This window comes from Talpa occidentalis, unplaced genomic scaffold, assembly GCF_014898055.3.
Source record: "Talpa occidentalis isolate TD23 unplaced genomic scaffold, MPIMG_talOcc4v2.1 talOcc4.12, whole genome shotgun sequence".
Lineage (NCBI taxonomy): Eukaryota > Metazoa > Chordata > Mammalia > Eulipotyphla > Talpidae > Talpa > Talpa occidentalis.
Genome location: NW_023601212.1, coordinates 65954433 through 65968966, shown reverse-complemented (window position 1 = coordinate 65968966; position 14534 = coordinate 65954433). Strand labels below are relative to the sequence as shown.

Here is a 14534-nt window from a genome sequence, read left to right as displayed (position 1 = left end):
TGAGAATATCAAAAGAATGATTTTCAGCACATTAAGTGCCATCAACTATGTCAGGAGCAGTTAGCCTTTATACTGAGAGTACCTATACATTTCAATAACATCTTCAGAATGTTATTCTTATCTATCTTTTGCATATGCTATAAAGGGTAAGCTGGGACCCACATCTGCGGCCCCAGGCCTGTAACATACTCTAAATCTTACCTATCCCTTGTAAAATTGTCACTGCATGCTCAAACACCTAGAGTCAGACTCTTTAGTAAGCATGCTCCCCATTTCCAGCATGCACTGCGATTCTGAGTTAGTGTCACCCAGACAGAAATCTGCCACCATGTAAGCAGTATACCCACCAACAACACTTCACCATCCCCCCAAGACCAAAGGCAGAGCACTAAACTACGATGCCAGTTAGTAGGAGGGAAGCACAGCCCCATCACCATGCACTGCAGACAGGCTGGTATATTTACTTGTGATTGACATCAGCTGGGATGGTCTCTGACTTTCCATTTGTAGCACTGCTATGTAGGAATAAATAAGCATTAATGGGAATGGAAACAAATCAAACAATAACAATGAAGTGGAATTGCAAAATATATGTGACTGAGCGCATGTACTTATGATAAATTATAAACTCGGCAAAGGTAATCTGAGAGAGAAACAAAAGCAATGGCCAAAGACGAAGCATGAGGACAATCTGACCTGCCACAGAGCAGGTCTGCTGACAAGACAGACCCTGTAAGTGGCCTCCGACTGTGAGACAGTGTCCCACTGCTCTTTCTTAGAAAATTCATAGTTCCCAGTAGCTTCCAATGCCCAGTGTTCTAACACTTACCAAGTCTTTCCAGTGCTTTTATCACGCAACTGGCATTTTACCCCTTAAGAATATAAATTTAAATGGCAGAATGGTTTTTCACGTAAGTATAGAAATATTAAATGACTTAGAAGGGTGATGCTCTAGGTGCTAATGAAGGCGTTATAAAATTAAAGATTTTGCATAAAAGTGTTTTTTCTCAGATTTGAATATCCACAAATATCTTCTTTTTTTTTAACTTCTAAGAACCCAAAATATTTCTAAAGCTTGAGTATCACTGGATGGAGGCAGCACACACTTCCCTTACCAGCACCTCCCTCAGAGACCTGAAAGTGTCCCGGTGAGAAGGTATGGTGGGCTTACATCTTGCAGGGAGCATGTGGGTGATGGGTTTTTTTGGAAAGCTCATAGTAAGCATCACAGATAAAAGGGCAGCAGCACCCAATCCTCATAGCTGTGAGGTTCACACCACAGGAACAGCAGCACAGTGGTTGCTGGTGGGCTTTAACCATTTGGCACAGCAGAAGAACTACCTTCTGACCATTATCCTTCTGTCACACCCACTCATATAATGGATCTGTATCCAGACAACAAGAAATTTAGAATTCATTCCTCTTTAAGAAGTGAAGCTATCATTTTCTTTGTGATGGGCAAAGCTTTTTTCACATCAGACACTGCCCACATCAACTTTTTTTTTTTTTCCCAAAAAGTTCTAGGAATGAATACATTAAAAAGAAGAAAAAGAAGTCCAAGAGGAAAAGCCAAGGAATCATTCATGCACAAAAAAAGAAATACCAACTTACCGGGGAATTGCTGGAAGGCGAGACCCATTTTCATCTATGAAGTGGCCCCCTGCATTGAGGACCCAACAATGGTGAAGGGACATCAAAGCATGCCTTGCAGTGGTGGGGTTGTCCTTCCCATTCTGGCTGTCTGCATTCTTCAGTGGGGAAAACTCATCTTCCCGTAATACTTCATATACCACAAACTTCCTAGAGAGGAGACATACAAAAGCTGCTGTATGGTGATATAAAACTGCAGACACAGCTTTGACTCCTCTCCTCAGAAGTAGGCTTTTAGTCTTCAATAACAGACTGTCTTAATCCAATTTTATATGAATGCTGAAAGCAATACCACTCATCCCTGCACTACATAAAGTTAGAATTCTCCAATGCAAAATAAGAAATATTTTATACCCTCACCTATAAAACACTTCATCTTAGCTCAGCAACATTATAAATCTTAAAGCAAAAAAAAGATCACAATAACTGTTCCAGGGAGGAAAAAAAAAAAACAAAAACGGGCAAAGAGACAACTTACAAATATATATGGTAAGAGAATCTAACACAGCTAGTTTGTCTTCTTCATTTTCATATTGGTCAAATTCTGTAACATGTGTCTCAACATCTAACATGAACTTTTACAGAGAGCTATATAATCTTATTATGCTTACAGAATCATTACTCATCAGTAAGATATCCTAAAACACAAGACAGGCCAATTCTTTATCTCAACCTCTTCACACTAGATAATGATGATGAACCTAGACAACACACAATCAAAATGACCTGACTTATGTGCTAGCAAACATTTCCTGAAAATAGTTTTGCCTAAAGAGAATACAAAGCAACCCTTCAAGACATACATCTAATCATATTGGTGCAATTCAAAACATACTTTGCAAACTGGAAGATATCAAAAACAAATTTTTCCATCTTTATTCCATTTGGTTTGTCTGGTTTAATTAACTGCCCCTGGGAATCCACATATGGAATCTTCTTTTGAGCCACATGGTGCTGCAACTGAGGCTCATAAACACTAAGGAGGGAGAAGAAAAAAAAGATAATCACTTTCCAAATATAAAAAAACCAGACAATCTGATAATCATACTCAGGAGTAAATGCATCAACTACCAGTACTAAGATTTTCAAAGAAAAGGAATTTAAGTTTCAGTTCATATTTAAATATACAGTAGATTTCTCTATCCCCTTAAGTTAAAAATAATCAAATAATTATATAAATTATTGTTTTAAACATTTTATTAAATTTAAAAATACACACACACACAGCTCACACTAATGTCCCTCCTAAAATTTCTAGGTCTTTTATAAAATATTCTACTCTTTGCCCAACTTTCCCAAGTGAGATTCCCTTCAAGTATGGAATGGAAATATAAGTATTAATAATAACTATGAATTATGAATGAATAACACAGCCACAAACAGTGAAATGGGAACTACTTTGGTATTGGAGTTGATTTTCTAAAGCAAAAATGAGTAATGTTTTAAACAGTTAATAGTCATTTTTAAGTGTGCAAAGGCTATGAAGTGAAGACTCAGTAGGAATCTCCCTCATTTAAGAATCGGCAGGTATAAACAGTTACTTTAGCCTTAGTAGCATTCCCATGCTTATTTTCACCCAGGTCTTAAGTTCTTTTTTCTTTATTCTCCAATGCACTAGTTCCTAAATGTTAGCCTGGCAACCAGCTGAATTAAATAGTGTGGGAAGCATTTTAATAAAGCAGATGCCTGTAGCTACCTACAGAAATTCTGATTGCAGATGTCAGGCAGACATCTTCGTTTTAAAGTTTCCAATTGTGGGCCTCCCCGGTGGCGCAGCGGTTGAGCGCCGGGTTGTGAAGCTGCCCACAGCCTCGGCTGCACCGGTTCAATCCCCAGCTGCTCGGTCCCACATGGCATGCAGACCTCCCCTGCTGCCCGCTGCCCCTCTGCCTGCTCTGCTCCCCACTCTGGCTCTGGTGAATTCTCTCACCCTCCCGTGCTTCTCACTGTACCCAGTGCTTGTATAAATAAATAAAATCTTTTTAAAAAAAAAAAAATAAAGTTTCCAATTGTGATAAGAGGGGCCACTTAATTTCTTACACTTTGCTACACCAGAATCAAGAACACCTGAAGGAGGTAAAGAAAAGGGAGGAATGCTTTGCTTGGAATTCAGTTAATGTACTGGGAATGGGTCCTCCTGATCCTAATCCTATGACATAGCTTATTAAACACAACTAAAATGACACATAAAATTCATTTGCTAAAGGTGATCCTCAGGAAAGATGATGAATTCTGTGGGATATGAACTTGGGATGTCTGCCTACTTCTCAAGTGACTCAGTTTCTGATTAACAAAAAGTAAAAATGTAAAAGTCCCCATCTTGTCCATACTTGACAACATCTCTCAGGAACGGGACAGTGAAGAAGTGGTTGGCGATGTTCCCAGCATTGAATAGCAGTCGTCCATCTGAGCTTCGTTTCTGGGCAGTTGCCAGGGAAATTTCGCTGTATTCTACTACTTGGTATACTCCGTCCACTCGGCAAACCACTCCAACTGGTTCTGTAGGGTTCGTTTTCTCTACTACCTGCTCACAAAGAAAAAACAGTAGAGGAGGAAGTTTAATCAATGTTACACTGGAGATTTGTCATTTTTAAAGGCTACATTTACAATTTGGCTTACACTGTTCTTAAAAGGAAATCGTTAACCTTAGGCAATGACCTAGTCATCTTTATATTCTTTGACATACTTATTCATTTATACGAATGAGGTAATTTGTTTCCTTCCTATTTATTATCTAACTATAATACAGATAGAAAATCCATCACACATCACATTGGAGTGGGAATAATTAAATGAGGAGTCTACATTCCCCAGATCTCTTTTATTTTTATCAATTTATCTTTAATCACACTCAACTACTTTGAGAATAACTGAAATTTACAAGACCAAAAAAAGGTATTTTGTTTCATTTTCTTATGCCCAAATCATTAATTCATTGAAAAAAGTACTTCATTTTTATTCATGAATACAGAATATTACTTGTTTTTCTGAGCTATGGCTGGGAGGTGGGCGGAGTGTTAAGGCAGGCAGGCCACGGGGCTCGACTGCCTCTCCAACCAGGGAAGCCTGCTCAGATTTATCTGCTTTGAAAATAAGTTTTTGTTTGAAGTAAGAGATGCTATGCTTTTTAAAAAAAGTGTGAAAGCCAATGATTTGAAAATCTATGAATGGGTCTAGGCTGGTGGGGGAGCTGAAAGAAAGGTATACATTGAAACTGAGGAAAAATGTGACAATGTAATTGTTCTGGACACCTCAGAGGTGATTCTGATACCTCAACATCCTAATCCTATATATCAGGGACCTAAATTAAATGCTTAAAAGGAAATTATCAAAGAACTGCATGTGACACACTAATATACAATTAAACTCAAGATGAATATTCAACAGAGAATCAAGCAATAAAAGCTATCTGAAGATACTGTTTTATTTGTCCTGTTCTATTAACAATTCAGCATGCTTCAGAATATTCTAAAAAAAAAATCTATCCCCAGTTTGAAAAGTCTATCCTAAATATACATGAAATTATATCAATAAAATTAAAAATTTCTCCAGCAACTGATTTCTTAAAATAAACACAGTAGCAGTTTCTTTCAGACCTCTAAAAGCACTATTGAGAAGTTGGTTTACGTAGCAATTACAGATACAGGCACCTAGTTTAGCTCTGACGCAGGGCTACAGGACATGCAGCCGGCTGTGTAGCTTCACTGTCTACCATCCTGAAAGAAGCACAGTATTCATGGGAAAGAAACTCTGTACCAAGGAAGTGAATCAAACTGGAGGGAAACATCATACAACAAAATTATTTAAGTCAGCCATGGGCGTATCTGCAACTCCCATTTATCAATCCATTACCACCTTCACTTCATATACACTATGGTACATATCCTACTAGGTAGAGAATTTAGGGTGGAATCCGCTCAATCCATTCATCTCTCTCTCTTTCGCTCTCTCTCTCTCTCTCTCTCTCTCTCTCGCTCTCTCACGGCTCATTTTCCAGTCACCTCTATATATCCCTACTCCCAACCAGTCAATGGTAAATAATAAGCAGATTCATATTTGACACTGCACAAGTGTTATTCTGCTAGTGAAAGGTTTACATCTACAACAACTGTGCACCTCCAAATATATAAAAGTCTAGATTATAAAAGAAAACAGTTGCAAACTGCACTAAGTTGGGGTTATTTCATAATATATACAGTGTAAAATTGAGAGGTTTGCTCAGTTTTCCACAAGTTAAATCCTGAAAAGTTGAGTTCAAGATAACATTTAACCTCAAAGTGAAGGTAGCTGTTTTACAAACTGTTTTTTAATTAACAATAGTTCCTATGTTTTATCTTTGTACTTTTGCAAACGACTGGCTCTTTAAGTTTTTTCTCAAGGCTCTCTCCCTATAAAATATAAAAATACGTAATTTGAGACTCAACAGAAACAAAGAAAATAATCCAGTCAAAAAATGTGCAGAAGAGCTAAAAAGAAACTTCTCCAAAGGGGATATGCAAATGGCCAACAGGCATATGAAAAAATGTTCAACATCACTTGAAATCAGGGAAATGCAAATCAAAACTACAATGAGATACCATCTTACACCAGTGAGAATGGCACATATTAAAAAAACTAGCAACAACAAATGTTGGTGAGGTTGTGGAGAAAAAGGAACTCTCCTGCGCTTCTGGTGGGAGTGCAAACTGGTCCAACCACTATGGAGAGCTGTGTGGAGATTCCTCAACCTGCTAAAGATGGAGCTTCCATATGATCCAGCAATCTCATTCCTAGGTATTTACCCAAATGACACAGAAACATTAATTCCAAAGGGCACCTGCATGCCTATGTTTATAGCAGCACTATTTACAATAGCTAAGCTATGGAAACAACCCAAATGCCCAAAAATAGATGACTGGATCAAGAAGATGTGGTATATATACACAATGGAATATTACTCAGCAATCAAAAAAAGATAAACATATGCAGTTTGCAGCAACATGGATGGAGCTAGAAGGGATCATGCTCAGCAAAATAAGTCAGAGAGAAAAAGAAAAATACTGGATTGGTCTCACTCATAGCAGGAATTTAGAAAACCTAAATAAGAGACCAGGAAAAAGACTAATCAATACAAAGTAAAAATCAAAATCAACAAGCAACTATAAACCAGAGACACACTAGGGGAAGGGGGTGGGAAAGAGGGGCAGGGAGAGGAAGGACTAGAGTCAAAATAAGGGGGAGGGGGTGCAATTGTATGGGGAATATAACCAAAATGAAAATGCATACATTGTGTAAAGATGAAAAATGATGTAAGAATTTTATAAAATATTTAAAAAATATGTAATTCGCCAGGACAAAAGTCCATTAAAGAAGTACTGCAAGGGGGCCTCCCTGGTGGCACAGCGGTTGAGCGCTGGGTTGTGAAGCTGCCTGCAGCCTCTGCAACGCTGGTTCCATCCCCGGCCCCTGGCAAGGGTCCCACATGGCGCGGAAGATCTCTCCTACCTCGCCCGCTGCTCCCCTCAGCAGTGTACTTCGTCAGTCTGCCTGCTCTGCTCTCCCCTCTGGCTCTGGTGAATCCTCTCACCCTCCCGTGCTTCTGACTGTACCCAGTGCTTGTATAAATAAATAAATAAATCTTTAAAAAAAAAGAAGTACTGCAAGGAATTCCACTTGTACACTGTGAATCACTCCTTAATTTAGGTGTTTTAAAATACATATTTCAATATCTTGGGTCTTTATTAAAATAAAAAGGGTAAGAGAAGAGATTACATAATTAGTTTTTATCTATCCTAAAAGTTTTTAATATATATCAACCCAGTCATATTTCAGTTCTATCTAAAGATTTATTCATTCACACGAGTGATACTTCATTATATGCCAGACACAAAATCACCATGACTGAGACTGAAATTGTCCCAGAGGACCTCCAGCAGAGAAAAATTATAGGATACACTCCATCTCTGTGTGACTAGTATACTCAAAGGTTAGTGCACCAATGTAAAGATTTTTGACAGGGAAAAAAAAACACAATTAAGCTAAGAGTTTGATTTTGTAATGTGATATAATACTAAGATTATGAATTCTAATTCTGGTAATGCTAATGATGGGAACCTTAGGTCTGGAACTTAATTAGTAATGGAACTCAAACTGCTCATTTCTCTCATTGCTGAGGCCCAAGTTACTGGATAATTTTTGAGTTCCCTTCCAGGTTCAACAATCTGATCATACAGAATTCAAAATGATTCTGAAACTCAGAGTAATAAAAAGAAGTGCTTGTTTTAGAACAAAGAGTGACACCAAGTGGAAAAAAGTCAGAAATAAATTGTCATTTTTTTTTTTTTAAAGTTTAGATGCTATTTACAATCCAATATACTTTCTATTACTATTAGTAGCTAATATAATGCAGTACAGATACACATAGATTATTGGACAGAGGTCTTCAATAGATGGAATAAACCAGGTTCCTTATTCCTAGAGTCAAGAAGAATCTTATTAGGTTTATCAGCTTCATTTCTGAAAACTTTAGACACGCAAATTTAAGACTCAGCTTCTGTCTATGAGTTTGTATTTAGATTTATAAATGAATTTTGAGAGACACGAATTTTTTTATAGGGGAAATATCCAACCAACAATATAGCATGTATCTCATGGCAGGATTCTTCTAAACCTTGGTATTTCAAATTTTTATATATCTGTTTTTATCCAAAGCTTGTATGTTTTTGCTTTTAGCAGAAAGGTCTTCCTTTCACATCTATATTATAAAATTATTCTAAATTTTATTCTACCATATTCATTTTTTAATATTTAACTTTAGAATTCATCTGAATTCTATATTCCATAGAATCTATATTCTGTATCTCTATACAGTATATTTTTATGTACATGGATTTTTCCTTCTGACTGTGCTACTCTGCCCTCCTAATTTGACATTCTATTCTGGTCTCAGGACTATCCTCCTACTTACTTTTTATTTAAATTCATTTTAATATCTGCTAGACTATCTCCACCCATACCCTTTCCTCCTTAAGATCAACCTTTACCAACAATTCCCTATCCATCTTTATAATCATTTTGTCAAATGTCCCCAAAATAATCTCATTGGAATGTTGATCAGAATTGTGTTATACTTTAAGCTGGGGGGAGAAACAGATGCTTTTAAGGATTTCATGGAAAGTAATATTTACATTAATATTTCTAAATCTTCCAGTGTGTTTTCTAGGTCTTTCACATTTTCTGTTCATTTTATTCCTCAAAATGCATTTTGTTTGCTACCACAAAAGCAAGTCTTCTATATCATCATCTACGCAACTAAAAAATGTTGAAAAGAACATCATCAAGGTCAAAGACTTGCCATATGGCATTACAAACCTTCCTGCATCTTAACGTCAGTATATCTGTGGACATTCAAGTAGCTGTCAATCTCTTTAAATTGTGCTAATCTCCAAATCTATTTCCATCTTATTCACAAGACTATCATGAGAGGCCTTCCAAAGTCTAAATTTGCTATTTCTACAATATTTCTTGTACCTACTTCTCCAGTAACTTTGTCACAGGAAAAAGCTGGGTTAACTGGATCAAATAACAACTTGGTATTAATGAATCCACTGCAGGTCTAATGATGATGTCACTTTCATTTTCTCAGATACAAATCATCCTTACCTAGTTTAATCTCTTACTTGTAATGGATAAATGTGCATTATTTCTAGAATCAAATGCTACCAGTTTAAGGGGGGGAAAACACATATGGTGTAGCTTAGTGACTTTAAAGAGATGGATGGTTACAAAATATTCAGATACCCTAACAGATCAAGTTTGACTCTTGGAATGGATACGTTTCATGTAAAGCCTTGCTGGAGTTGAGAAGAACCATTACCTTTGCTCCACAGTCGGCTCCTTTCTGAATGCAAAACCCAATGAAGCGGGGGTCTGCTACTTTTACTAAGATGTTGTCAACACAGTAGACATGAATGCTCCAGATGCCTCTCTGCTCCATATCCTCCACAATATTGTGAGCTGCAAGTGCCCGATAAAGACCGCCATTCCCATCTAGGAAAGCAAACAGCCATTAGCATCACACCAACACCCATTATGAAGGTTAACCAAAAATTGCGTAATGTTTCCAAACGAAAGAGTTCTGAGAAACAGTTTCACATATCAGGGCCAGAAAACGAAATACACAAAATGAAAGGTATCAAAAAGTATACTACATGGTTTTGAAGATAATTTAGCTTAAGTATTCACATAATAACCCTATTAATGTGGGGCCAGGCAACCAGAAAGCCCAGACTTTTCTTTTTAACTCAGTCCTTTTAACAAGTTAGACTATAAGATACTGTGAAATATAAAAGTCGTTATTAGACAATGCTTATTTTATAACATTTGATAATAACATTTGTTTGATTCAAGTTAGCTCTGTATTTACAGATCCAACATTGACAATTTCATTTATGTCAAAAATAAAAATATATGAGCATTTTATACCACATCATATGATAAGAAACCAGATTAATATGAAGGTCTATATTAATTTAAGCTAAATTTATACTTTCCTATCTATCTTTAGTGCTGTTTTAATGTATTTCTTCCACCAACCACCTCAGCCACAGCTAAAAAGCTGACCAAAAAAATTAGACAATTTCATAAAGTAGAGCTAAGAACAGTAAATTCTTCCATTTAAAAAGAATTAAATAGGGCCTCTCTGCTGGCTCAGGCAGTTGATTGCAGCGCTGTGAAGCTGTCTGCAGCCTCTGCAGTGTGGGTTCAATCCCAGCCAGCCTGGGAGATACCCACATGGCACGGCAGACCTCTCCTGTCTCACCCACTGCTCCCCTCAGCAGTGTATTTCCATCAGTCTGCCTGTTCTGCTCCCCACTCTGTCTCCGGTGAGTCCTCTCACCTCCCACACCTCTGGTCTGTACTCCAGTTCTTGTATGCATGAATAAATCAATCTTAAAAAAAAATAAATAAAAATTAAAATAATTAAATAGAAAATAAAATAAAATAAAAAGCCTGTATTGGTAGAGCACAACGGTAACACTATTGTCTTTTCCTTTTAGCCTTTCCTCCAAGTAAAGGTCCATGCAGATATGAATTTGTGAACATCTTTCCTTTTTAGTTGACTGGTATGCAGAGTCACTGTATGTGGTAACCCAGGCAGGACACTGCCCAATCCTAGGGATGCCATTAACAAGCTAGTGTGGAAGCAATGCCTGAACGGTGTAAAGCTACACTCTAATTATACTGTGATGGAATTTTGTATTTCCCATTCCCTTACTAACCTCCCCTAATGATTTCTCTTGCCACTTAATGTCTTTAAACAATTACTTTAATGGTACCTAGGAATTATTTCTACAATAAACTATAATTTAGTCTTCTATTTAAACAGTAAATGGTTTCCAACTTTTTACTACAATAAAGAATATAGCCATAAACACTACTGCATATTAAACACTGAGTAAAGAAAATGAACTTTCTCACTCTGCTCAAACTCCTTTCTGGGGCAGATACCTACAAAAAGTATAAAAACTGGGCCTCCCTGGTGGCACAAGGGGTTAAGTATCCACTGTGACACTAGCTGTAGCCTCTACAGCACGAGTTCAATCCCAGGCCAGCATGGGAGCTACCCACATGGTGCAGCAGGATCTCCTGTCTCACCTGCTGCTTCCCTCAACAGTGTATTTCAGTCAGTCTGCCTGTTTTGTACCCAACTCTGTTTCTGGTGAATCCTCTCACTCCCTGTACTTCTGGCCTGTACCCCGGTTCTTGATGCATAAACAAATCTTTTCTTAAAAAAGTATAAAAACTTAACTCTTTCACCCATGAGAATTTTCATATTTTTTAAGTCACTGCCATATTTCAAAGAAAAAAAAATTTAATATTACTTTCTAGCATCAAAATCACCCAACGAAAAAGAAAAGTGAAATTCAATAATTTACATTATTAGCTTTTGTAGTCACCGTTAAAAAAAAAAAAGCATGGTTACAAACCTGGAGCCATAGAAACCTTGTTCTTCTCTTCCAAAATAACCTTCCCATCAAAACTCATAGCAGGCAGCATTCCCTGCTGAAAAAAGATTACATTCTCTTTTTTTAAACCAAAGTACTTGTGCTTTGTGAAGAATTCCTTTGTAGATTCCATTGTTCTGCCACTGGTCATTATATACCTTGCAAGAGAAAAACAGATCTTCTAAGCAATAGGGCCATGTGCAGTACATAAATATCAAGGGGCATCTATTTCCTATGCTAAAGAAAATTTGAGAGCACCACTTCAAGTTTAGATTTTCTTCATACTTTTCCCAGTAAGGTGGCATCAGCTGCTTCCCAAGGGGAACTTTGTCCAGTTACTTAATCAGTCTTTTTAAGTTAAGCTAAATCTATGTACCAATATTAAACATACCTCCTCCAGAGATTCTATAACTATCTTAGGTAAACATTTCAGAACTCTACAAAATTTGTATTCTAAATTAAAAACTCCTAAATAAACAGGGGGAAAAGGATACCTGCAAAATGTTCTAATGATCTCTTGTGATTCTTTATGTTAAAATTCTGAAATGGAGTCTAGGCCCTATTCTATCTCCATTTAAAATCATTAACCATATAGGGGCCTCCCTGGTGGCCGCCAGGTTAAGTCTAAGCCTGGGCTCAATCCCCAGCCAGCAAGCTAACACACATATAGTGTAGTGCCCACTGTTGTGCCCACTGTTCCCCACAGCAGTGTATTTCAGTGGATCTGCCTGTTCTGCTCCCCGCACTCACCGCACCTCTGGCCTACACCCCAGTTCTTCCGCACACAAAAAAAGAAATCATAACAATGTAATTACACTCTTTGTTGTCACAAAAATTCAACACACGCCAATGTGGCAAAAGGAAAAAAAAGATTATATCTAAAACTGCAGTAGCTTTTACCCTAGCAAGATATAAGCGATATATAAGCAGAGATTTTTGTCAAATTATTTTGGCTACTGAGGCATCCTAGCACCTTGAAGCAAGTGCTGAGTTTAATATGTGCTGAATGCATAAATAGAGAAAATGATATAATTCCCCACCACAGTAAATACCTGTCTGTTTAAAAAATTATCCTGGGTACTTTGCCTTTTGGTAAAAAAGATTTGGGCATAATTTAGAAGACGACAAAAGAGGAGACTAAACTGTTCTGCATAAGATGAGAACAGAAACTGATCTATGATGTGAAAGAGAAGAAAAGCCAACATGACAGGAGGAGGACAGGGCTCAAATAGAATGTTGGGCACTCAGAACACAGATGTCCCTTAGAAATCCCTATTGGAATCAAGATGAAAAAACAATTCACAGCAGGCCAACATTTGTCTGAGAAGGGCTAGCAAAGCTGGGGGAATTACAAAAAGCCTATTTTTAAAGGCATCAGAGAGCTACAGAAGCAGTGGGATGGAACTAAAATTCAAGACAGCAAGAATCTTTCAGAGACAGCTAGGGCTATGCAGCTGCCTTTCCCTTGGGTGCCTGATGATTTGGGATACAAGCTAGTGAACAGGAAGCAGGACTTGGACCAGGCAGAGGACAGAGAACCTTCTACCAGTTGAAAATTCAGCAATAAGTAGTTACCAAACATAATGCTTAAATAAAGCAGAGCTTTTGTTGTTCATGTGGGACTGAGAAAACAAGATTAGAAATGTGAGGGATCTCAAATACATAGCTGGCCTCCCCCTCAAAACATTCTTCCAAGCCTGCCCTAGGAAATAGATTAAAAAGCTAAAGCAAAAACTATTAAAAAGCAGAGCAGAATTTCCATAATCTCTTGTGCTTAGGAGACACATGCTGGTCGAGGCAGTCCCTGAAAACTCAGTCTACCAGTGACTGAGAATCCCTTCTATTCACAGCAAAAAAATCAGTGGGAGCTTTCAGGAATGTGGAGGAGTGGGTTACAGAGGGTGAGATCACCTGACACATAAGGGTACAGGTTTCAGGATGGAGAGAACCCACTGGGCGCTCAAAGCAGTGACTGAACATAGAGCCAAGCCACACTGTCATGAAATATCTGATACTACAGATAAAAGACCCTGAAATGCTTTGAGAGAGGGTTAAAAAAAAAAAGGGTGGGGTGTGGAAGAGAATCAGAATGGTATAGGGTCTTACCACAGCAATGCTGAAAATGAGTAATATCTTCATATTTCAGAAATTGACTTTTATCAGAAAGTCTACACTCAAATTATCCACCACAATGTAGCTTCCAGACTGAGTGAATCCACTGACTATCCAAAGGTATTCAAGCAGGCATGCAGAAAGGGCAGATGAGTAATAATACTGCTCACTAAAGCTATAGTGATTTAGTTATTAAATGTATCACTTTTAACATCTATAGTATGCTACATCTCCAAAAAAAGGAAATATTTTTGCCTGTGAATAAAATATTTGCTCAAATATTATAAACTAATACATGTTCAAACACTCTCCCATGAGATATATCTTACCATGGAATGATGCATTTGTTGCCATGATATTTTTCAGCTAATTGTTGGAGCTTCAGGATACGTTCTGCTTGAATCTGGAAAAGTGTCTTGTGGGATGGTAAACCAACATCATACATCCCTTTGGGATATGCAACACCAAGTCTTGTCCCCTGTCCACCAGCTAGAAGAAGAACTGCCACTTTGTTCTGGGAAATCTGGAAAAGTCCTAGAAAAGAAAAAAGAAAAAAAAAAACCACTTATAGGACTTATAATTAAGCATTTTAGGATTGCATTTACAAAGGCAGGAGCAAAGACTCACCCTATCTGTGTAAGGAGCCAGGACTCTATACAGAATCAGGGATGCCATTCTTGTTAACAAAAAACATTTTCATTATTAAAAATTATAATGTATAGAACCCAACTAAGCACCAAACGAAGTATGATATATACTTCTTAAATGAAAGTTTTTTTCCTAAAA

At 37.5% G+C, this 14534-nt stretch overlaps 1 protein-coding gene across 5 annotated transcripts in view; it reads right to left on the bottom strand.

Annotated features, from left to right (window-relative positions):
- Positions 1-14534, bottom strand: part of UAP1 (UDP-N-acetylglucosamine pyrophosphorylase 1) — a 33978-nt gene that overhangs the window by 4638 nt on the left and 14806 nt on the right. For 2 of the 5 annotated variants that reach the window (XM_037506588.2, XM_054693522.1), the window contains exons 3-9: positions 14078-14282; positions 11619-11794; positions 9506-9678; positions 3981-4174; positions 2486-2626; positions 1612-1800; positions 465-515 (exon numbers count right to left, since the gene is read on the bottom strand). In XM_037506588.2, the coding sequence (XP_037362485.1) occupies positions 465-515; positions 1612-1800; positions 2486-2626; positions 3981-4174; positions 9506-9678; positions 11619-11794; positions 14078-14282 (1129 nt within the window). The remainder of the gene's footprint in view (positions 1-464; positions 516-1611; positions 1801-2485; positions 2627-3980; positions 4175-9505; positions 9679-11618; positions 11795-14077; positions 14283-14534) is intronic. The other 3 variants (XM_037506591.2, XM_054693523.1, XM_037506590.2) reach the window with 2 other exon arrangements.